Source organism: Dreissena polymorpha, chromosome 2, assembly GCF_020536995.1.
Source record: "Dreissena polymorpha isolate Duluth1 chromosome 2, UMN_Dpol_1.0, whole genome shotgun sequence".
Lineage (NCBI taxonomy): Eukaryota > Metazoa > Mollusca > Bivalvia > Myida > Dreissenidae > Dreissena > Dreissena polymorpha.
In genome coordinates, this window is record NC_068356.1 from 145,111,608 (window position 1) to 145,137,538 (window position 25,931).

At 36.4% G+C, this 25,931-nt stretch overlaps 1 protein-coding gene across 3 annotated transcripts; it reads left to right on the top strand.

Annotated features, from left to right (window-relative positions):
- Nucleotides 1-2,261: 2,261 nt before the first annotated feature.
- On the top strand, nucleotides 2,262-23,491 carry LOC127869322 (pantetheinase-like). Of its 3 annotated transcripts, none has more exons than XM_052411786.1 (3): nucleotides 2,262-2,371; nucleotides 20,038-20,656; nucleotides 21,533-23,491. In XM_052411786.1, the coding sequence occupies exons 2-3, from the start codon at nucleotides 20,372-20,374 to the stop codon at nucleotides 23,219-23,221; spliced, it is 1,974 nt and encodes a 657-aa protein (XP_052267746.1). In that variant the 5' UTR covers nucleotides 2,262-2,371; nucleotides 20,038-20,371; the 3' UTR covers nucleotides 23,222-23,491. The 3 variants fall into 3 exon arrangements, with proteins under 3 accessions (XP_052267746.1, XP_052267745.1, XP_052267744.1); XM_052411785.1 differs by having other exon boundaries at nucleotides 2,271-2,377; XM_052411784.1 differs by lacking the exons at nucleotides 20,038-20,656; nucleotides 21,533-23,491 and adding exons at nucleotides 2,601-3,218; nucleotides 3,681-7,874 and having other exon boundaries at nucleotides 2,282-2,371.
- The last annotated feature ends 2,440 nt before the right edge of the window (nucleotides 23,492-25,931 follow it).

Genomic DNA, 25,931 nt, shown 5'->3' on the forward strand with positions numbered 1-25,931 from the left:
ATTGACATCATTGTATCATGCATGATTGTATGATGCTTTGTGCTCGGGTGAAAGTCACATCTTGCCATCGCGGTAATTTATTGAAAGCATTAATGTTTGATTCCATTATGCACTGCGCCTATTGCACAAGTCTCTCTGCACAAACCAACATCCACATACACAGCAATGCAATTTACGAACAAGAATGTTGAATCTGTACACATGAATGATACCATTAAGCAGAATGTAAATAAACATTGGTCATCAGGGCAAGATGTAAGTGTCATCAAACATGAAAAGGTGTCTACATACAAATTGAAAGTACCATCAAGAAAGGCACAGTCATAAAGAGGGATGTAATTTTTACCTAAATACCCTTCCATAGATATGAACGAAAAAGTGTTTGGATTACAGTCTCATTCGCTGCTGGCTGATTTGGTAGAATTTGAAAGTGTAACACGCTTAAAGTGGCTAATCGGGGGTAAGTCGACTACACAATTTGCAAGACAATATAGACAGGGGCGCAGCGCGGCCATATACACGGTTACTGATACTCGAAATATAAAGAATATGAATAATTATTGCAGGCGATAGTATTACAGCGATATTTAAATGCGACTGTCAAGAAAAATATCGAGTATCGCTTCGTGTGTCTAGTGTCGCGGTCTGAAATTAGACCGCGATACACGAGATTCGGATAATATGGGCGATATTTGAAAAATAAAATAATAAAAATGCGTCGCCGCGACTGTCAAGAAAAAGATCAAGTATCGCTTCGTGTGTCTAGTGTCGCCATTTGACACGAAGCGATACTTGATCTTTTTCTTGACAGTCGCGGGGATACTTGATATTTATCTTGACAGTTGCGATGACGCACGATATATTTAACACGATATACCGCCTTTTTGGCTACCTACACATATCGTGTTAAATACATCGTGCGTCGCTGCGACTGTCAAGAAAAAAGATCAAGTATCGCCGCGACTGTCAAGAAAAGATCAAGTATCGCCGCGACTGTCAAGAAAAAGATCAAGTATCGCTTCGTGTGTCTAGTGTCGCCCTTGATGAAAGAAGTGCGAGATTGTAGATAGCACTATCCGGATTCCGTACATTTGTGAAAGAAGTACACTTCAGGCCAATAATGTCGTTTATATGAGGAGGACCAACACAAAGCGCATAACCCAAGGGCCGTAACTTGTTTCAGTATTAAGTGTCACTATTAAAATATATTTTCTCCCATATTATAACAATTGTGCATTAGTATTTCGTATATTAAATCCGCACCTTTTGCAATAACATAAAACAACAAAAGGGATGAGCGTAGTTTCCAACAATCTTTCTTTATAATTTGGAGAGTTAATGCTCTTTGCTTCACGTTTTCAAATAAAGTGGACAAAACATGACTCCATATTATATGAAACATTTAAAAATAAGAGCCTTATATAACTCTGAAGGCAATCAGAGAAAGTGTAAACTACAAAGTGCAAATTAGCTTTTTCTGAAATGTTGAAAAATATGTTTGAATCAGAAATCATTTAGTAGTTAAGGAACTACAATTCAAGGCAAAATAATGATTAATAGAGCTATGTTCCTTTTTGTTTTTATAATGTATAGAACATAGCTTAATGGTAATGAAGAGCTTAAAATGATAAATCATATTACTCGTATTTTGCAACGCCGTATGTCAGGAACAGTAAATCTTTAAGTATATTTATTCTCGTGGACATTCGTTTCTTCTTAACAGCGGAAAGTGTCGTCCCTGATAAGCCTGTGTAGTCCGCACATGCTAATATGGGGCGACACTATACACACATGCATTAAACACCCTTTTCACAGAGCACGGTCCATATACTTTGTGTCATTGTTTAATTTTCTCCTCATAAACAATTAATTTTGGTTTGAGTAGTTTCTTAAAACAAATTCCGTTGTAAAAATCTTACTTTGTTGAAAGCAGGAGTAATACACTGTGAGAAATTTACACATATAAATACGGCATTTTTGTATTTATATATACATCTTGAGAAATGTTTTGACGGAAGATTTGTTTTTAAGATCCTTAGTATAAGATATTTTTCTTTGGGGTTGACGAAAAGCATTGCAGAAAAAAGAAGTGTTAAGTTCATCTCACTGCATGCTTAGATGCAATTAAATAGTAGAAAGTCGACATGCTGAGTGCAACATTATGTGTCGGTTTCATTGAATGTTTCGATAGATCGACATGCCCATTTAAAACAACACGTTTTTACATGATCGAAATAGAATATCCCAGCAGAGTTGTCGATCTACGTTCTAACGAACAGTGAATATACTGAAACCGTCGTATAAAAGATAATATACCAACTTTGCAGGATATATCACGAAATGAAAAACAACATTCGGGATTTATCATTATGTTTGCGTAATTTTTTATTTAATTTGCTCATTTAAAAGCATGTGATAAATATATCTGACACTCGTTGTCATTTCATACCATATTTTATTAAACTCGTCCAGGAAATTCGTTAGTAAGCTCGCCAAAGGCTCGCTTACTAACAAATTCCTGTTCCTGAACTCGTTTAATAAAATATGGTATGATATGACAACTCGCGCCAGATCCTATATATATCTTATTCGTTGTGAAGAAGTGGAGCGAAGTAGCCTTACCAAGAACATAATCTACATCTTGTTTTCTGCGAAATAACATTTGAAAAATAGTTTACCAAAAAAACATCCATTGTTTCAACAGCTTCTAAGAAGAAAGCGTGAGGACAACCAATCAGAAGTCAGCTTTAAGAGTGTTACGATCATGCTCGTAAGTGCTGCACTTAATGGTTACAATCTACGCATTTCATTGGATCGAATTGTATATAAACATGTTATTTAAATTAACGGAGCAGTATTGCGTGAGAAAACAAGATAACGCGTGGATGTTTATGTAAGAAGAGTTATTTCACAAAGGAGTTGAATTACGTATTATGTTTTTGGAATTAAGACTAAGTATATCAATTGATAGAAAAAATAACATCATGGAGCAAAATTGTTTGACAAAGTACTTTAAGACATTATTCGTGTGTTCGTTGTTCTGTTCGACGCAATGCCTGAAAACAGATAAAAAGAAGTTCTTCACGGCTGCAGTATACGAGCATGCCGTGTACCAACCACCAGTGACGCCACTTCCGCTGCCCCGGGCACAGGCACTGGAAATCATGATGACAAACATCCGTGTATATCAGGAGCAGACGAAAATTGCCGCATTAAAGGTAAGTTCGCACATTAACAAATTAATTGGTTGGCTTTAAGTGTCGCAAGGGAGTATATAAAGAGAATTCAACGAACGATAGGACCCGGGCTCAATTCCTTCTCATGTAGCGTTCTTGTTTCCAAGTACTATTTCTATCCAAGAAAGGAATTTGATAATCTTTGTATAGGCTAAATAAAGACTGTCTATGTTATGCAACGTAAACTAATATAATAATACATAATTCAAAAATAGTAAAAGTAATAAATACCATGACAAATCACAAAATTAAGTTAACGATAACATGTTTTGGGGTATGTTTTTTTTCTTCAGCGAGCATCACGCACGTGTTCAATCATTTACAGGTAAAACTCGTGTCTGCGTGAATTATTGATTGTTTCCGTTTGAAATTTCGAAATCGTAATAAAACAGTTTTAAATAGGGACGAACCAATGCGGTAAAATACTGTTTATTTTTTTTTCAGGGTGCAAATATCATAGTGTTCCCAGAGGATGGAATCTTTGGCATGTTTCTGAGAACTCGGGAGCTACTTTTCCCATTCATGGAATATATCCCGGAACCAGAACTAAGTTGGAATCCGTGTGAGCATCCGACCATGTATCCGGAAACGGAAATACAGCTTGCACTAAGCTGTATGGCACGCGACAATAATATTTACCTCGTCGCGAATATTGGTGACAAACAGCCATGTAACGTTTTGACTGACCCGAGTTGTCCACACACCGGTTACTACCAGTACAACACTAATGTCGCGTATGATACAAGGGGAACCCTCGTTGCGAAGTATCATAAATACAATTTGTTTTATGAGTTTCAGTTCGACAAGCCTTCAAAGCCAGACATAAGCGTATTTAGCACGCCTTTCGGACGGTTTGGTTTATTTACATGCTTTGATGTACTGTTCGAACACCCACCGATAGATCTTATTTGTCGCCACAACATTTCCAACATAGCCTTCCCCACCGCGTGGATGGATGCTGGTCCGTTCTTCACGTCCGTTCAGTTCCACTCAGCGTTCGCCGTAGGGCTTGGTATTAACTTTCTAGCTGCCAATATCCACCTTCCATCATGGCGTTTTCATGGTAGCGGTATCTACACGCCACAAGGAGCGGCCGGATACTACTACAACACCCGTAACGACAGTGGCGGACAGCTGATTGTTCGGGAGATTCCGGTCGTTGACCAGCCCAGATTGGAGGCGTGTCGTGGTTTGAACATTTCACTTTCCGACCTTACCGATCAAATGCTCGGATTGGACAAAACGGTTAACAATGAAAGGGAGACGTTGCAACATACAAAGAGAAAGGGGCAGGGAAAGGAGCATAACAAGGGGCATGGAAAGCGGCATGGAAAGGGGCAGGGAAAGGGGAAGAGAAAGGGACAGGGAAAGGGACAGGGGAAAGGGCATGGCAAGGGGCAGAGAAAGGGAAAGGGGCTAGGAAAGGGGAAGGGACAGAGAAAGGGACAGGGAAAGGGGCAGGGAAGCATTTCACAGCATGACATTAACGACGAAATGCAACATGGATTTCACGTAGATATGTTTCAATATGATTTGTTCTACGATCGTTTCAACCTTGTTCCGCTCAGATCTGAAGGCGTTAATACGTCTGTATGCCACACAGACCTATGTTGTCATATATCATACAGTTTAGAGCCTAAAAACAGACCTGCGATGGAGTACCAAACACAAACAGCAAATGGAATCGATAGAGCAGGTCAACATTCAACCCATCCTTTTAATAAAGCCGAAGATAGTGAAGAAGTAGAAGTTGTAACTGCGAATAGTGAAAACAAGCGTGCAGCATATGACGAAGAGTTCTATGCACTTGGAGCCTTTGATGGCCTCCATGTTTACGAAGGCAGGTACTACATTCAGCTCTGTACCGTAATTCGATGTCGTAAACAACTTAATGTCGTAAACTGCAGTGACGAAATGGGCGAAGAATTCAGTATGCGGTTAAATCATTTCGAGCTAATCGGAAACTTTTCCTCTTCGTATCTTTATCCCGAGATATTACTGCAAGGCGAAAATGATTTTCGATTGACAGAATATCCCAGAATATGGTCTTTTACTGATGGGCACTTGATCGTTAATGAATATTTGTCTTCGCCATTGGCAGTGGCGACACTATTCGGACGAGATTATGGTCGGGATTATATCGAAGGAATAAATTAATCAAGAAGCACCATTAATGAAGAAGAACTCTACAACAAGCTTTCTACAGTTTGAAAAGTATAATTGATTCGATGATAATAATAAAAAGCAAAGGCCCACTGCGCAGCGGCGGGTGTTGACCTCTTATTTGTTTCAGTTTTCTGGCATACATATAGACATACCGATTCAACTCGAAATATTTCAGCCCTCGTCATCTATTTTTGCGATGTAATATCCTATACCACTTAAGTATAATAGACACTTCGACAAATGCTTATTCAAGCGTAAATGCATGCATAAAATATATGACATTAACGTCATTATTTTGTAGCGTATTGAAATCAATTTTCTTTCATTATATGTATTTCACCGCCAAAATACGACTTTTTGCTCTAGATTGTTATGCTTCATTTTTCCTGCCTCTCGGCTGTAAGGGAAAAAGTCATATCCAATGGACTGGTTTACCACAAATCTCGAACACTGTTCCCATACACAATGATTGTAAATATAACCCGTCATAAATGTATGGCATGAATCACGATTTGTTTCTTATGTATTTTCTTCGATCTTTTTGATATCTTATTTTTAGTATTATCCTTATAAATCAATAAACGCTCGATAAAAAATCGTGTGTTCAAAACATTATAGTCGGCATCTGTATTCCCGCGGTATCGCTATTCCCGCGGTATTTCGATTGACCAGTCGCCGAAGTATCGATCGCTCCGCCCACATTTTCGATCAGCCAATTAGATATCGATTTTTCACACACCCCTCAGCAACGCTTATCTTGCCGCCATTTTTTCCAACACAGAAAGCGTGTCGTTCATATGGAATGGACGTAATTTTTAAGAGTTTACACAGATTTTATATCAAATGCATGATCATTACTGTTCGATCATTATTCAAAATTGTAGGTGCTATACATACTTTATAAAAGGTTATTATTTTATCTTTATTTATTGAATATATGAACGAGTAATGAGAAAAGAAACACAATAAATAGTTTAACCACACCAGTTGTGTGTTCTATAAAAACGTGTTATACCGTTTGATGCACAATATTATTGAGCAGTTTGGGCAACATAATAATTGCCACACGTGCTAATTAATCTCAGAGTAATTGTCGATGATTAGTAAATGACAGTATGTTGCGTGGATCTCAGAATGAAGGAACATTAAGGCATTGTTAGGTACTGTACACAAGAAAATAAAACTATTTAATTACTTAAATGATTTCCAATTATATATTTATTTTCTGTGGATCATAAACAAGGGAAATCATTATAAATTGTTAACTTAAATATTGTTTTAACTTAAGTAAAAAAAGGTGATTTCAACGCGGCTTAGCCAGCTTAAAGCGACTTCAGGTGTAAAATGTACGGCTTATAATACAACAATAACAACAACATTTCTAATACAACATATATTGAAACGGGGAGAAATGTGGAAATTGCAATTAACATATAAGGACCATCTTGTTATAAATAAACACATGCATAATATGCTAAATGTATTTTATTCGAATGTTCGTGAACAGCACCGTAATACCAACATTTCATTTTTCGATAGGGAAATGTAACAGGTTCGCATTAAAAATAAATGCAATAAAATGCATATTAGACTATCTGTTAATGAAACCACGAACTTAGGCCTGTATTAAATTATGGTTACAATCAAAATTTAATTTATATCTAAATAAAAAAATCGGTGTCTTTTTAAAAACAACACAATAAAACAAAGATCTAAACATTTTTAATAAACAAAAAACCCATCATGATATGGATGTGTCATTTGCATTTAATAAAAATAATTTCAAAATTAAATATGAATAGCCACCGGATTCACTGTCAGACGATTTAATACAAGTTCAAAATCAATATAAAATAAATGCTCATTTTTACAACGGATTTTCATCAACTCCCTATAAAATGTATTAGAAACGTTTCTGATAGTCAGTCTGCCGTTAACTCATTTATTTTGATTACGCCATTTCTCTCTAAAGCATTTATGATTGTATTAAAGTTTTACAAAGCAGTTTAGTTTAGTGTGCGGCTTTAATAATTTATATTATAGAAAAGAGCTTGATACATCGTTACAAATATAGAATTTCGCTTACGTAATCCGCTATGATTGCGATCTGCTTGTCGGAGTTTTCTTATTGACCTTATCGCAACATCCGGGCACTTGCGTCAGTTAGAGTTACATGCCCCTTGACGACGGTGAAAACAAAAGCGCTGTCGCCATTTTATTTGCATTGAAATATTAAACACTGCTCGCAATTTTCTTAAGTTAAGGCACATCTTCGCGACCATTTTTTAGAATAGAAATACCCAGTAATAGAAATTCTTTCATAATAAATTTAATTTAATGAACGAACACAAATAAGGATGAAAACAAACAACCAATAAGTTTTAAATATATGCAACATATAGTAGCTGATTTGAACCTCTATATTTGTTACCTTATTACCTTGTTACGTATTAAATTAATTCTCATGATAAATGTTATTGTTTTTATTTAATTCACACCAATTTCGACACTTTTTGTTTCCGCATGTTAGGTATTTGAATGCCCCTTTCTTCATCACAAACCGATTATCTCGTTATGATCGGATACTGTCCAGACAAAGAAAACACTGTGTCATAAAGCCAGCTGGGGACCTATACTTGGGGCTCTGCATAAACCACATGTGGTCATTAAACACAATTTATGATACCTCTATGTCATCTGTTGTCAGACTGAGCAGTCATTTAAGCCAAATTTTTAATGCCGAAATAATTGAATATACAGTTGCTTTATAAAACACGTTGACACCTTAAATAAACATTTAATTAAATTAAATGCAATATTTTTTCATTTGATTGTTTGCATCAGTCTTAAAATCGTGTAAGCTTTTGTATTCTGGTGTTTAATTGCCCCTTTGTTTTGCATAATCCGATTATCTCGTTTTGATCAAATATTGTCCAAACTTAACTGACAAAAAGGTGTCATAAACCACACTGGGTGGTCCAGACAGTGTCATTTACTACGATAAATGCCACCATGTCTCCTCTTTCTGGTAGTATTAAGCAGCCATTTGGATGAATAATTAACGCCGATGTACTTAACAGTTGCTTAAATTAGATATGTGACATATGGTCAAATATTAAGTCATGTCCAATTTAGATTATCAGAAATTTACACTGTAAAGATACTAGCCCGAGTAATTTATTAAAGTATTTAATAATTATAAAATTTACTACTGAATACAAAACTGAGTAATAAAATTTACGTAAAAAAAACAAGTAACGTATTAAGCGTGTATCAGTTAATTAAAAAGACGTCATTCCGTATTAAGATTTAATGTTACGACAATAAACGATCGACATCATAAACAGAAATTACGTTTGACAGCAACGGGGGTAAATAATGTTTGAAAAACAAAAATTTATACAGATATATGTGTGTTAATGTTAATATTTGTCACTCGTACTCATTACGATGAACACAACTAAGGCTTTCAGTAAGTCATGTACCAGATGTCCCTACGTATTTTACAGCTTCACATTAGCATGATAAATTGACATAGTAGAAATATAATTATAATGTTCGAAGATGAATGAACCCCGAATTTACCCGGTGTCTCAGTGAGAAAGTTGATCATGAATGTCGCCGTACTCGATCATCGGCCACTTGGTCGGGTCATTTTTCCAACATCCAGCTTGCAATTTGTGCGGACATTCATTAAGTCCAATTAGTTTTATTTTCTTATGATATCGGGCTTTCGAAGTGCACTCTTACCCTTCATAATAGTCAAAAGACATTTTAAACACCAATTACAGGCCATTTAATTAATAGGAATGCAATTGACGAAATATCAGCAGAGGTGCTCAATCAGCGTAGTAGATTACCGGAATAAACCCCCTTCGGAAGAAACCCCCTTAGCTAAAAACGGCAGGGCGGAAGAAATCCCCTTTCATAGTTTGCTTACGCGGAAGAAACCCCCTCGCTAGTTTTGCATAGGCGGAACAAACCCCCTTCGAGTTTTCAGACGGGCGGAACAAACCCCCTTCGTGTTATCAGACAGGCGGAATAAAACCCCTTCCTAAATGTTAAGTCTTTTCCGCAGAGGTAGTAAAATCCCGACTCGAACGATTCCCCAATACATCCGTTTCAACCCGACTCTATTACTGCATGCTTGCTACTTTTCAAGTTTATATTCATTTCCCGATAATCCCGTTTATAACATTTTTAAAGCACTTTCTGGTAAATATTAACGATAAAAGCTCTCAGTATTTTCTTTAACACAAACCTTGCCATTTTTTCTCTTGTATCAAATAAATTTTGGCTTAAGTGACTATTTATAGACTTGATGAAATATTCCCTCCGAACATGCACCAATCCCCTGACTAGTTGTGTGCTTGTTACAACGCTCAATACACCAACGCTTTATATGCTGCATAATTTTCGCGCCCTTTTTATTGAGAAAAAGAGTCAACACAAAAGAGAATTTACACTGCAAAAATATTTCAATGTTGCGGTAACATTTACATTCTGAAGTTTGTTTCGTATTAAAAACGCGTTAACACCAACTTACGGGAGTGTGTTTTGGATTTACAGTAAAGAAGTGTACCGGCCGTTTGTTCACAAGTTGTTAGTGAAGTTGTTAATGATACACACTAAATATTTAATCTGTGAAACTCAAACATCGTTATCGTGATAATTGAATGAAGGTGCGAAAATCTGATTAAAGGAGTGTACCGGCCGTTTGTTCACAAGCTGTGAAGAATTAATCAAGATGGTAATAAAACGAATAATGTATGAAAATGGGGGAAAGAATTATTATTGAAGGATAAAATAGACAAAAAAAGAATGAAATATATTAACATTTATTTACAAAGATCAAGCAAGCATATACTAGAAAATATTAAACAAATTGTTATTGAAAAAAAAGACATTTAATGATAAAACAGGCATATATTTACATTTATTTACAAAGATCTCAAACAAGCATATATTAAAAAGCAACAAACAATTTGTTGTTGAAAAAAGACACGCATTTATTTACGATAAACAGGCATATATTTACATTTATTTGCAAAGATCATATCATTCCCTAAAATCACACAATTGTTGTTCTTGATGAACGAGTGCATGTGTTTGCAGGACGAGTGAACATTTTTATGCACTCGTCCTGCAGGACGAGTGCAGTTTAGAAATATTTTTGTCCCCTGCTACATACTCAATGGAATCGGCCTGTAACATAACAGAGATAAACAAGTAAAATCTCTATTCAGACACAGGTGAAGTTTGTAGATCTTATAATTCATAATCTTATCTCAATAGGTTCTCTGTTCATTCATAGAAATTAGTCAGTTGCTTGTAATTATGCTAAAAGAAACATCATTATGATTTTCAGATGCAAGACCTGTCTTGAAGCTGGTGGCAAAGATGACATTGTGGTGTCAATTGATGAAGGCAAGTGGTTTGAAAAAAAGGTTCGTGACGTTTTGACCAATGTTCAAGGCAACAACAAAACAACAGTTCCTGTTCTGCCAGTGACTGGTTGGAAACCGTTTCCGTCAACAAGTCTTCCAGAGGGATATTGCTATAGTACTATACACGATCACATTATAGTAACAGCAAAAGTTGACAGTGACAACAGTGATAGTGATGACAACTCTTCCAATTTGAAAGATTTTAACACTTCAAAGCCGTTAATGAAAGGAAGACAATACTATCGTAGCGGGCACGTTAAAAATATGAAACATATGTGTAGAGATAACTTTCAGTTCATAAAATGCACAGTGCAAGCTTCTTATTCAGTACAGGTTAACTATAATGTATCCATCACCCTAATGGGAATTCTGAGAAAGTTCTGGATGCATCGTGTGATTGCAAAGCTTCTGCAATGGGAAGATGCAACCATATTGCGGCTGTATTGTTTACTGTGGATGATTACATTTTAGAATATGGTCACCACATTGCTACAACATCCAAACTATGCAGTTGGAACAAGGAGAGGAAGAACAAGCGTGACCCTCAACCCTGTCACACAGCTACCTACAGTAAAAAAATGAAACCAGACAGAATTATCCACTTTGATCCAAGGCCTGACCAGCAAGATGACAGCTCATTCATTAATAATTTCATAACATCACTTCCTTCATGCCAATCATTGACCATGTTCGAACAGATTCTTGAAGTCAAATATGACTTTGAGGTTGGTAAAAAAGACTTAACATTAAGATTTCAATCTGCATTGAAATTATTCAAATCAACAGTCAGTGGAAATGAACCCTATCAAATTGAAAATACACAGACACAATCTGAATCTGATGAAAGGCAACGAAGTTGATTTTTGCTTATTACAGCATCTGCTGCAAAGGATATTTCAAATGTGAAAACCTTGCGTGGAAAAAATAACCTTTTAAGGCGTTAACTCTGGGGCAGTGCACTTCCGGACCTGAAGGCATTACGATATGGAAAAACAAACGAGAATAAAGCATTCCAACAGTATAGTTTAACTTTAACTGAAAATCAAACAGTGGAAAGTACAGGTCTTTGGATAAACCCAAAAATTCCAGAGCTTGGATGTAGCCCTGATGGCATAATGAAAACTGATGGAAAACGCACAAGCGTCCCTTCATACTAGAATGCATTCATCCATGTGAATTAGACAAATTAAAACCTAAACAAAGATATTCCCTGTGCTACACTTTGACAGATGGGAAAATGCAAGTTAAGAAGACACATGCCTACTTCTATCAGGCACAAATGCAAATGGCAATATGTGGCAATATGTGAGACAGATACATGTGAGTTTGTCATTTGGTCACCAAAAGGTGCAGAAACAATTAAAAGGGACATTGAGTTTTGTGAGGAGCTGCTGCCTAAGCTTATTGCCTTTCACAACAACTTACTCATACCGGAATTTTTGGAGATGAGGGTACCCCGCCGCCTCATGCCAACAGAACTACAACTGTATAGGGAAAAGAACTAAAATTGAACAAAACGAGTGACTGTGTTGACAATAATATATTCTGTTTTGCGCGTTAAAATGTCTAATTTTGTATCAAACAACATAAAACCATAAACATAAGCAAGTACAATCACGTTGTAGCGTGTTTTACATAAACAATATACGATATTCAATATGTCGCATTCTGAGAAAACTGGGCATAATGCATGTGCGTAAAGTGTCGTCCCAGATTAAGCCTGTGCAGTCCGCACAGGCTAATCAGGGACAACACTTTCCGCTATTATGACATTTTTCGTTTAAATGAAGTCTCTTCTAAGCAAAAATCCAATTTAGGCGGAAAGTGTCGTCCCAGATTAGCCTGTGCGGACTGCTCAGGCTAACCTGGGACGACACTTTACGCACATACATTATGCCCAGTTTTCTCAGAACGCGACTCCAATGGAATGAAATTTTCATATTTTTCTAGTTCATGAAAGCCACAATACAGTGTTTGTTCTACTTATGATTTAATGAATTTCTCTTTTGTCACACATCCAGGAATAATATTTTCATTTCTTCCACACTAGTTCACCAAAGGGGCCTGATAGTTAACAAGAAATCCTACTATTTTTACAATCTGTGTGGCCATTGGCTTGAAACTTAATGGCAAAGTTGCACCAATAATCTTGAATTTTTTCATTCGTTCAATTGCACCTTCCACGTGTATTCTTACTCTTGCAATTCTTTTGGTAAGAATTTCCTCATGTGGGGTCAGCCTATCTCGACCGCTTAAAAATGGAGGGATGTTCAGTTCAACTCTGTTCTTTTGAAGAATGTCTTTAATGAGGAACCCTCGGTCTGCTATCACTAAATCCCCTGGTTCTAAAATTTCTGCAAATTTGGAGTCAATTACAATATCTCTATCACTTTTACTCCCTTCATATACGTCCGATAAAAATGTAATGGCACCGGTAGGAGCAATGCCCACCAAACATTTTAATGTTGTATGTTTTTTTATATGACGAATACATGTTCCCTTGTTCTGCAAAGTCGCTTGATGATTGCACAAATATCTCAAAACCGTCAATAATTATTCGAGCATTTTTGAATTACCTAAAAGCATCCGGTAAATGCTCACGTTTCAGTTCTTTTGTTGGGAACATCCTTTTCGTTAATGGTTCTGTAGTCTTATATAAAAACTGAACCCATGTGATGAAAATGCTTGAAACCATACTTGCGCCTATCCCAAATCTGTAAGCCAAAACTTTGTTTGAAAATGCATGTCTAAGTTTCATGAGAGTAAGCAGCAGTTGGTTATCCGGTGTGATGTTCTTTATTGTTTTTCTTTTTTTGTTTGGTCCATGCCAGTATTTCAATATATGTACCGACCCGCCAATGGACTTGTATAAATGACTAAACTGATTCGGAGTAATGCCTGTGTTAAATTTAAATAACTTGGCATCAGTAAGTAGCTGTTCACATGACATTTTAGTATCCTTTTGTGTTTGTTTGGTTGAACTTCTTTTCTTTTTTTGGACTCATGGCTATTGAGGATCTATTGATTTGAATGCGCCTTTCTATTTCATTAAAAAGCTGATCACTGCAGGTAAATTGTGTTTGGGTTTCCTTATCATCTATTGATATTAACTTTGTGGCAGTGTACATCTGCTGGTCATTAAACACACCTGGCTGAAATTAGATAAGAAATCATTTAAAGAGCCATTCAGAGTTTTATCTGCAGAAATATATAATGAAGGCACATGTGTATTGATTTAATAATGCAAAATGATCTTGAATAATGCAAAATGATCTACTTTAACAACGAAAACGTTATCAGTTGAGTAAATAATTACTGATATATTATTTCAAAACAATATATTATTATTTACCTGTTCAATTATTTGAGCAGTGTGTAATTGTGGGAATACCACATCAGGGTTTGCTTTCTGTAATGGGTTGTCCGGTGTATCCTTTAGCTGAAGTAGTGCCACTGATTCTTCAAGTAAAGTCTTCTTTGATACAGCCCTTGGTGTTGTTGCCTTTCTTTTTCGAGAATACTTCTCAGCCTATGACAGTAAATGCTTTGTTTGTAATAGTATGTACCAAACAGCTTGATTGCTAATTATTCAGCATATCTTGTTATTAAAAGATATTTCCTACTGATGAATACATGATCTCACAGTCATATCTATAATTATATTTATATATTCTGATTGATTCATAACATTTTATACAATACAAACAATTATTTTCATATATAATTGTCATACCTGTTGTGGTGTAAATGTGGCAGGGATAGGATCTGGATGATTTTCTGTTGGTCCTCTATCTCCAATAAAATGCTTACTGCATAATTTTATGTAAGTCCACTTTTTTACATTACTTGCTGTAAAGTCTTTTCGACCACATGCACTTATTCACCTGTTACACTTGTCTTCATTTGTTTTTGGTTTTGGGAAAGGTATGAAATAAACACCTTTCATGTAATCTCTGTCACTATACCTTGAGTCACTATTACATAGTCCATAGCAGCAGTGTTTTGCCCACCAAAATGTTTTTTAAACGAAGTAGATGGCAATTCCATACTCAAACATGTTAAATCTATAGTGATTAAGAAGGTCGTACACACAGAGATCAACAAAGATTGTCCGACCAGCAACAGTTGCCATGGGCAGTGCTTATCAGTGATTCTATTTTTAGCATATTGGCCAACCTGTAAACCTCTCCTATTCTGGCAAATTGCGGTTGTAATCCACCAGAAACACGTTTGTTCACTAAATTAAACGATATTCCAATTTAACTTCAGTATTTTAGCTTATTTTCAACTTGTTTACACTTCGTGTGCTCGCACTTTCCCGATCTCATTAAAAAGCAAAGTTAACGATATGTTAAATACCACTACATGAGTCGTGTTCTGAGAAAACTGGGCATAATGTATGTGCGTAAAGTGTCGTCCCAGATTAGCCTGTGCAGTCCGCACAGGCTAATCAGGGGCGACACTTTCCGCTTTTATGGTATTTTTAGTTTCAAGAACGTCCCTCCTTACCGAAAATCAAGTGCGGACTGCACAGGCTAATCTGGGACGACACTTTACGCACATGCATAAAGCCCAATTTTCTAAGAACACGACTCATATAAAGATTAAGACTCAAACCACTTAATCTTATAATGTTGGTTCAACCAGAATACTCGTTAGCATTGGTTTTAAAGGTTATCAATTATTTTATTTGTAGAAAATTATAGGGGGAAAGAAGCCAGACATCAAAACTTCATTTTCGGACCACAATTTGTCGTACTGAAATCTTCCAGTGTGTAAAAAAATCAATAAAACAGTACATTTACAAACGTCTGGACCATTTATCAAATGTTACGATTTGTGTTGCTTTTCCGATTTGAGAAGCTAGCATCATGCATGTAATTCAATTGAGCAATACTGACAGTTTATGTTTACATACATCAACATAGTAGGGTCCTGAAATATTCAAGTTTTCAAGAGATAAAGTTATAGGCTATGGTGATCATGTTTATTGGGTCTGTTGGTTAACTTGGATGGATCATATGTGGACTTGTATAGACATGTTAAAGATTCAATACCTTTTTGTTTGAAACAACACACACATCAATGTTGGTAACAGAAAGATCACATGTTCAAATATTGTCAAATCATTGTTAAATTAACGATTTTAAGGCAATAATCATATTGAAGAAATATGATAGATCCCATGCAAATTAATTATGAAAGTCGATCAGCGCCTGCAAATAAATGTGAAACTAGTAAATGATAATTACCATTAGAAAGCAAAAGCACTCCGTTCCTTAAACACTGTGTTATGATCATTGTAGTAAGACAGTGTACCGATAATCCTAAACAGTAGCAATTTGCTTGTTTATTTGACGCATTCATGTGATTTTCGGTGAATCGTGTAATAAATAAATTGGTAGTCACTTGTTGATCAATGATAACTGTTCTATAAGCTATTACAAAACCAGCATGATAATTGTTTTCCTATATAATAAATTGTGTTACGTATATGATATTGTTCCATACAAGCCGCATAATATGCTCTATTATTATTGTACTAAATACATGCATCGAACGATTTGTGATACATAAGTCATTGATTCCACAGTTGTTCAAAATATAACACTACTTTGAAAGAATGTTAATATTCTTGTAAGTTGATGACAGTGTTTTATTAATACGTATTGTGGTACTATTTTGGACGTGCAAATAAATGACGTGCATGTTTTATATCGCCATTCATAACGATATACATTGTGTATATGTATTGAAAATACAAACATCATGAACATATGAAAATACTTCTGCTAGCAGCTAGGCATAGAAAGACAATGACTGACACATACATATGCTCATATGATTACCAATATTTCTATGTTTGTTGTCTGTGCTGTTGGAACGTATAAATTAAGAATGCTGAATGTTGATATAACATTGTGTTTGCTTGCACTCAAATTATAACTGCACAGCTGCAAACAACAAAGTATATGCAGTGTAGACTAGGATAAATTAATTTATACAAATTGGCTTGTGTGTGGCGATATAATTTGCTGTATTGGCTAAACATGTCTAGTTTTTAGACAAGGCGACAATACTTGGCGAAGAGCAAAATCCTGCAAGATACCTGTATTTATGATATATTTCCATTGCAAACCAAGTATGGTGTCCTAATAATTATACATTGAAAGCCTCATAATTAAAATTGATTTTACACGTTACACTGTTTTGATTATGTAAGGCTTAAAAATACCACAAAAGCACACACTTTTATTTAATAAGAGCTAAGCTTGGAGTATGTAAAACGCTTTTGTTTTTATCAAGCAATAAATACTATTTATTTGTTTTGCTGCATGATTTTTTATTGAACAAAAAATGATGTTTTGTGTACAATAATGTTCATTTATTTATTACAATATATGATCATCAGATAAACTTTTGCCCGTTCAAAAGGTAGCACCTATTATCTTATTAGTGTGAGGCTATAGTATATAAATCAAACACAAACAGAAGAAGAGTTTGCTCACGCTTTTGGTCCCCTACCGGTTTCACCAGAGGGGACCTATGGTTTGCGCTCTGTGCGTCTGTCTGTGAGTCTGTCTGTCTGTCTGTGCGTCTGTCACGCTTTTCTGGATCCTGCGATAACTTTAAAAGTTATTCATATTTTTTAATGAAACTTGAAACATGGTCAGATGGCAATATGGAGATTATGCTCGTCTTTTCATTGTGTTCCTACGTCAAGAATTCTGGTTGCTATGGCAACACCTAATAACAAAAAATTCTGACAATGGTGGAGCCGGTAGGGGACATATATTGATTTGCAATAGTCTTGTTAAATGTCCATTAAAATGATATTTTAAATCACCCATAGTTATTTAATTTAAACAATTCGAAAATTAGCAACAATTTTAAGTGTGGTTAAGGGATAAAACTCATTTTAATGACAGTTTGTATACATCAACACTACTAAAAATGCGCCTTAGTTTCCAGACAGTTTTTGAAATCATATATAAATACATAATTAAAAGGGCTGAGCTTTGTATAGTTCGTGCAGTACGCGGCCGTTTTTCATAGAAAATGTACTTAGGAGGTGTTTTTCCATAATTGCAATAAAATCAGAGATTTGAGCGAGTAGTTGTCAGAGATCGATCAGAATATAAGATGTGGCAATGACAATAACAACCCATGACAGCAGCAAATATGATTGTTAAGTTTGTTGACGCCGTCATAAGGAAATCACGCTTGGTAAACCAAGTTATGAATTCCCAAAAGGTAAACGCTTAAAATCATAAATTGTACTTCCGGGGATACATAAATTGACAGGAAAATTTAAAAAATGGAGCCTAAAGCAGTGAGTCGTTTTGATTATTTTTACATATATGCTCTACGTGGAGATCTTTTTCCCCCATAAAGCTTAATGCTATTGAATTCGATTGCACACACATTTTTATGGTTATTTTGTACATAATATGTATTAGTCTTTCGAATCCGCCCTGAATCGCTTTCCTGATGCTGACCTAGATAGACAATGTGGTTAGCATTTCGCATTTTCTCCGAAATTTTTACTCGTTACAGTCGGACATCCCTACATGGGATTCATGAGTTTGCTTACCGGACGTGGGAATGGAAATTCACGTCTTGGGTTTGTTATATCGGTTAACTCTTTCAGTGCTGGAACCGAATTTTAAGGCCTTTGCAGAACGTGGCATCTCATCAGGATCCAAACTGTTTGCTATTCTGATAGTATTTTTTGGAAAAAAAAATCGAAGAAAATGCTTATTTTAGAAATTCAGCAGACGACATTTTAGCAGACGACACATTTCCAGAATGCAAAGGGTTAAAATATAGGTTATATGCACAACATGGCTTCAATACGCTTGGCTTTTGGGGTGAAGACAAAATGTGTCTTGTTCTGTGAAAGCTGGTCATAATGCATGTGCGTAAAGTGTCGTCCCAGATTAGCCTGTGCAGTCCGCACAGGCTAATCAGGGACGACACTTTCCGCCTAAACTTGATTTTCGGTAAGGAGGGACTTCCTTGAAACTAAAAATACCATTCAAGCGGACTGCACAGGCTAATCTGGGACGACACTTTACGCACATGAATTAAGCCCAGTTTTCTCAGAACAAGACACAAATATACGCTGTCTTTTCCCGTGGTATTCCACAAAAGGCTGGTGGAAAATTTGAATGAGCAATTAAACCCTCAGCAGAAATGGAGAGTTTTTGAAAATGAAGAATTTTTAATCTTAGTGATTATTTTTTATGGAAAAATACGTACTCATTCGATCTAGGGGAAATTTAGCATTGTAAACGAAACGTGAGGGGACAAATTGTAATTTTATATAAGGTATTATAAATTTTCAGCTGTTAACTTTAAAAGCATTATTTTTTTGCTTTGAAAAATCTATGAACATGTTATTTCTTTTGATATTTTATAACTTTTTTTCCATTGTTATGTGTGTCAAAACAATATATATTGTATACAAGTCTGTAAAATAAAGTAAACAACAACTTTTGACGCATCTTTTTATTTTAAAAATTGTAATGAAATATTATCTTATTGTTATTTTCATACACGTTTCCAGACGTTCAGTTAAAATTTAAGTTCAATTTTTTATTATTTAATCCAGCTAAAATTAAAAATATGTGTACACTTTGCTGAAATAATTTCTATAGATGTATACAGTTATCTTAGTACATTACAAATAGTCTTATGGTCTGTCACACATATATGTTTCATCTAAATGCTTGAAAAACTCACTACAGACATAAGGATTTGAAAACAATATTGGATGAAAACATACCATCTTTCAATAACCCGCCCTGGAATTCGGCATACAGATTATTCAAGCAACGTCCTTGAACGGAGTGTCCAATGTAGAAAGACCAAAAATGTTAAATATATTTTTTTTATAGCCAGACCATTGGATATTACTTTTTATTACATGCTATACCCTGTTTCCCATGTAATACAACCATTACATAATTATATTGTTATATTACACGTGTGTAATACAACATCTTGAAACGTTTTCATTGGCTTAGTTTTCGTTTATTGACCAATCGCATTTTGTTATTTTGCTGAAATGACGTTGCAACGTCAAATGCTTACTAACAAATTCGTGTTCCTGAACTCGATTAATAAAATATGGTATGATATGACAACTCGTGCCAGATCCTATATATATCTTATTCGTTGTGAAGAAGTGGAGCGAAGTAGCCTTACCAAGAACATAATCTACATCTTGTTTTCTGCGAAATAACATTTGAACAATAGTTTTCCAAAAAAACAGTCATTGTTTCAACAGCTTCTAAGAAGAAAGTGTTGAGGACAACCAATCAGAAGCCAGCTTTAAGAGTGGTACGATCATGCTCGTAAGTGCTGTACTTAATGGTTACACTCTACGCATTTAATTGGATCGAATTGTATATAAACATGTTATTTAAATTAACGGAGCAGTATTGCGTGAGAAAACAAGATAACGCATGGATGTTTATGTAAGAAGAACTATTTCACAAAGGAGTAGAATTAAGTATTATGTTTTTGGAATTAAGACTAAATTTATCAATTGATAGAAAAAATAACATCATGGAGCAAAATTGTTTGACAAAGTACTTTAAGACATTACTCGTGTGTTCGTTGTTCTGTTTGACGCAATGCTTGAAAACAGATATAAAGAAGTTCTTCACGGCTGCAGTATACGAGCATGCCGTGTACCAACCACCAGTGACGCCACTTCCGCTGCCCCGGGCACAGGCACTGGAAATCATGATGACAAACATCCGTGTATATCAGGAGCAGACAAAGATTGCCACATCAAAGGTAAGTTGGCAAAAAATTTGGTTGGATTCAAATGCTTTAATGTTGTGTAGCATAATAGGCAAATTTCTATCATAAAAATTTAAGATAAGTAAGACGGTATCGAATGACGAAAGTAAACATATGCTTAAGTGAACAGATGTTTATAAGGGGAAAATGTACAAATTTTAGACTTCACTCAACAAAGCCGTTAAGGTTGCATAAATAAGCCTTTCAGAGTTGATATAAACATCCAAATGAGGGGTCCTTACATTTATTAATGAATACATGTACATTGGCTTCATTGTGCGAATCGCGGGGCAGGCCCGTAAGGGTCTGGCCGCCCGCCTTAATTTTAATAATTGGACTTCAATATTAACAATTTTAAAAGTTACTGAATGTATCTTATGTATTGGAATATTTTGAGGACTTGCTAATTAGCAGAATACAATCTAAATGAACACTTCATCGGACTTGCGTGTGCATTGTCATCCCTTCGAATTACGTGACTGTAGATGATATCGGCAAGTGACCAAAGTAATCAGTTTCGATGCCATCTCAGGTAGAGTCATAAAGTTATTATCACGAACTTGTGGGCATGCTCATATAAATATGCGGGAGTCGATGTAATAGAGCATAATCAATGTGTATAATAAAAAAAATACAGACCAATTTCATATATTAAAACAACACACACGAAATACCCAGCGTAAGTTAGACGGTACAATATTATGATTTTAAAGAACGGATTTTTCAGGAAAAGGAAATTCTAGTCATATATACACATGAAGTACGCGCCTTATAAAGTTAGTTTGAAACAAAGGTTTCCGCGTAAGTCATGTTGAATAGTACATCGAGAAGTAACTAATCTGGTTAAACTATTTATGTTATTTTTTCCAGGGTGCACACATCATAGTGTTTCCCGAGTATGGAGTCTACGGCTTGTCTTACAAAACTCGGGAGCTCATTTTCCCGTTTATGGAAAATATCCCGGAACCAGAACGTAATTGGAATCCTTGTGAGCATCCTGATGTGTACCCAGAAACAGAAATACAGTTTGCACTCAGCTGTATGGCACGCGAAAATAATATTTACGTCGTCGCGAATATAGGTGACAAACAGCCATGTAACGTATCTCTTGACCCGAGTTGTCCGCGCACCGGTTATTATCAGTACAACACTAATGTCGCGTATGATGCAATGGGGACACTAGTTGCGAAGTATCATAAGTACAATTTGTTTTATGAGAATTGGTTCGACAAGCCGTCAAAGGTGGACATTAGTGTCTTTAACACGCCGTTCGGACGATTTGGTTTAATAATCTGCTTTGATATTTTGTTCGAACATCCGCCGATAGATCTTATTTGTCGCAACAACATTTCCAATATCGCCTTCCCAACTGCTTGGATGGACGCACATCCATTTTACACATCCATTCAGTTCCACTCGGCGTTCGCCGTAGGGCTTGGCGTGAACTTCCTAGCCGCAAACATCCACTATCCGTCACTTCGATTCCACGGCAGCGGTATCTACACACAACAAGGAGCGGCCGGATATTGCTTCAACACCAGTAACGAGAGTGGCGGGCAGCTGATTGTTCAGAAGATTCCGGTCGTTGACCAATCCAGGTTGGATGCTTGCCGTGGTTTGAACATTTCACTTTCTGACCTTAACGATCAAATGCTCGAATTGGACAAAACGGTTAACAATGGAAGAGAGACGTTACAACATACAAAGAGAAAGGGGTGGGGAAAAGGGCGTGAAAAGGGACGTGGAAATGGGCAGGGGCAGGGAAAAATGCATGGACATGGGCAGAGAAACGGGCAGGGACAGGGTAAGAGGAAGGAAACGCGGCAGGAAAAGGGACGGGGAAAGAGAAAAGGGCAGGGAAATGGGCAAGGGAAGGGAAAGGGGCCGAGGAAATTAGACCTATTATCACAACCCAAATTCCACAAAGATATGTTTCCATATGATTTGTACAAGAATCCTTTCAACCTAGTTCCGCTCAGACCGGAAGGCCGTAAAACGATTGTGTGCCATACAGACCTGTGCTGCCACCTGTCGTTCAGTTTTGAACCTACTGATAGGCGTTCGGCGGAGAAACCTACACGCAAATCACATGCACCAGATGATTTTCAAGCAAGTCAACATTCAACCGATCTTAGGAACTTTACTGAAAATAGAAAAGACCAAGATGATATTAGAGCGCACCTTGCAGACAATCAGCGATCATCTGTAGAAGATTTCTATGCTATTGGTGCCTATGACGGCCGCTACAAAAACAGAAGCACAGGTTACTACATTCAGGTGTGCATTGTACTTCGATGTCGTAAACAACAGAATGTCGTCAATTGCAGCGCCAGCATGGCAGAAGACTTCAGAATCCGATTAAGTCACTTCAGGCTTGTAGGAAACTTTTCTGCAACGTTTCAATATCCTTCGATATTGCTACAAGGCGAAAGCGATTTTCGCTTGACAGAACATTCGAGAAGATGGTCGTTTTCTAATGGACAACTGGTCGCAAATGAACGATTTTCTTCCCCATTGGCAGTGGCGACAATATTTGCGCGAGATTACGGTCGGGATTAGATTGAAAACATCGCTCAATATTGTTAGTTGATTTAACAGCGCTGTGTACAGTACGCGGATGTATTTGTACCACTACACGACCGACCTAAACTGCAGGGGGCAGCCTCGGTTGACGGTTGAATATTGCGGACGAACTGTGTAATAAACTTCACAGGATTGTTGTTTTTACTGACACGACACATTTTCGTTTACTATAATGTTTTCATATTTTAAAATTTCACTTTCCATGGATAACCTTTGAATTCTTAAATATACTACTTTCTCTCCAAAGTTTGCATTCTTTTTATGAAAATAGAAGCAAACTACGAATACTTGTTTGTCAAACCCGTAATAATAATCGAATAGTTGTCCAATTGTAACTTCATAATTCTTGTGTCCCGATTTTTAGTCAATATTTCCAATATATTGTCAATTTGACGTTCGTAGAGAGATATCAGTTATAAATATATATTTTGTGTAAACTTCAATTAAAATTAGAATTAAAAGAGATAAAACATACCAAATTAATGAATTACGATACCAGACACACAGACAAACAAACCGACGGACGGACGGACTGACGTACCGACCGACATACGGACGGACCGACCGACATACGGACGGACAGACAGACAGACAGGCAGACAGACAGACAGACAGACAGACAGACAGACAGACAGATAGACAGACAGACAGACAGACAGACAGACAGACAGACAGACAGACAGACAGACAGACAGACAGACCGACAGACAGGCAGGCAGGCAGGCAGACAGGCAGGCAGGCAGGCAGGCAGACAGACAGGCAGGCAGCCAGCCAGGCAGGCAGGCAGGCAGGCAGACAGGCAGACAGACAGACCGTATATTCAGACTTATACACAAGTACATAGTTTTCATGCTTAAATTAACACACTTTCTCTGTCACGTAATTTGGCAAAACAACATAATATTTTATAACATATATTTGTTATTTAACCATTAAAATACAAATAAATGCAATCGATGGTAAGAACGCGTATCTTCTATCAAGGCGGTACGAAAGTTTATTGAACGGTATTATTAAGAAGCGCACTTCTTGAAAAAAAGCTTCTTTGATATATTTACATACATAGTAAAGTCAGCTACATGTACTATAAATACTGCGCATAACATCATGGTGAAGTGTTTCAAGCGGTGCTCCAAGAATACGTGTATACGTTGAATCTTCTAGATTGTCATATGAGTAATAACAATTCGTCTTCAAGTGCAGTCTTATTGATGATATTGTTTGGATGTGCATCAGACATCATCTAGTCTTACTTGAAGAACACTCTTTATTTTGAAATGACCAGCCGCATACAATCATCCTTATTTCGAAGACCACTCACAGAGTCCAAATAGTCCATGTAGTGTGCAGGCACGACTCCGCATCTAAACACTTATGCATAACCTAATGTATACAACTTTCTCCTACAGTCTGACGAGGGTTAATGTATACATGTATGAAAAGTATTATTTTACAGACACCATAACAAAACATTAAACAAACAGTTTTTATAGATCATTAACACAGTTTTGTTATTTCTGAAATCCGTGAAACATTCACACACTTTAAAATAGATTAACTTTATGAGCCGTGCTCTGTGAACAGGGGGTTAAATGCATGTGCGTTAAGTGTCTGCCAGATTAGCCAGTGCAGTTCGCACAGGCTAATCAGGGACGACACTTTCCGCTTTTATGGTAACTTTCGTTTACAGAAAGTCTCTTCATAGCAAAAATCCAGTTTAGGCGGAGAGTGTCGTCCCTGATTAGCCTGTGAGAACTGCGCAACATAATCTGGGGCGACATATTATGCAGATGCATTAAACCACCTTTTCACATAGCACGGCTAATAGTTAAGTTTTATAACAATTCTATAATCCAAGATTGCTTTAAGTCTGCTATTTTGGCTTTAGTCAAATAAAATATGAGGCCAAATACATGTACGACAAATCCTGTTTGTTCGCCTTAGATACGAGATCATCCTGGGTCCGTTCGCCCTGATTTGTAATAGCATTTTTTTACTATTACTGGTTTCTTAACTGGAATAGATTTTCTCATCATATAAATTTGCGTACTACTGGTACACGTCGCACAGAGATGTTACAGCGTTAATAAATATGAAATGTAGAGTCATAAACACTATAAACAATACAATTCATGCGATGTTCTCCAAATGGTATGGTTAAAAAGACAACATATTTAATATTGAAAAACAATAACAATGCCTATGGCAGTAAATGGGAAACACACCCAAATCAATTATTTAACACTTAAAAATATAAATGTAAGAAACACAACAAAGGTGGGGTAAAAATTACCCCAGAGGCATGATGTTAACTTAGTTGGATGAGTACCATCATATATTGTAACATAACCAAATAAACTAACTACTGGCCTTGCTTTTATTTATAAAGCTGGCCGCCCGCCCCAAAATTTATAGTTATGGCAGTAAGATGATTTGCTGTAATCATTAAAAAAGAGAGCAAGTTGACACGGTCACTCAAAGGAAACAGTCTTAAATTAAAAACAAATGTGTTTGAAACGATTTTACTATTTAATAGTATTGTGCAAAACCAACATTATGGCATCCATTCACTTGGTCATATTGTTTAAATATGCATGTATTGCATCAAGTCAAGTATACATGTATACGAGGATACGATGTTAAAAGTGGGGATCAAAGGAATAACTGCGAGGGATGTTATTCACTG

Bases quoted from the DNA above. Each gene is read 5' to 3' on its own strand.
- LOC127869322 (XM_052411784.1), top strand. From the start codon at position 2,934: ATGTTTTTGGAATTAAGACTAAGTATATCAATTGATAGAAAAAATAAC. The intron at 3,219-3,680 runs GTAAGTTCGCAC...TTTTTTTTTCAG, and splicing joins CGAAAATTGCCGCATTAAAG to GGTGCAAATATCATAGTGTT.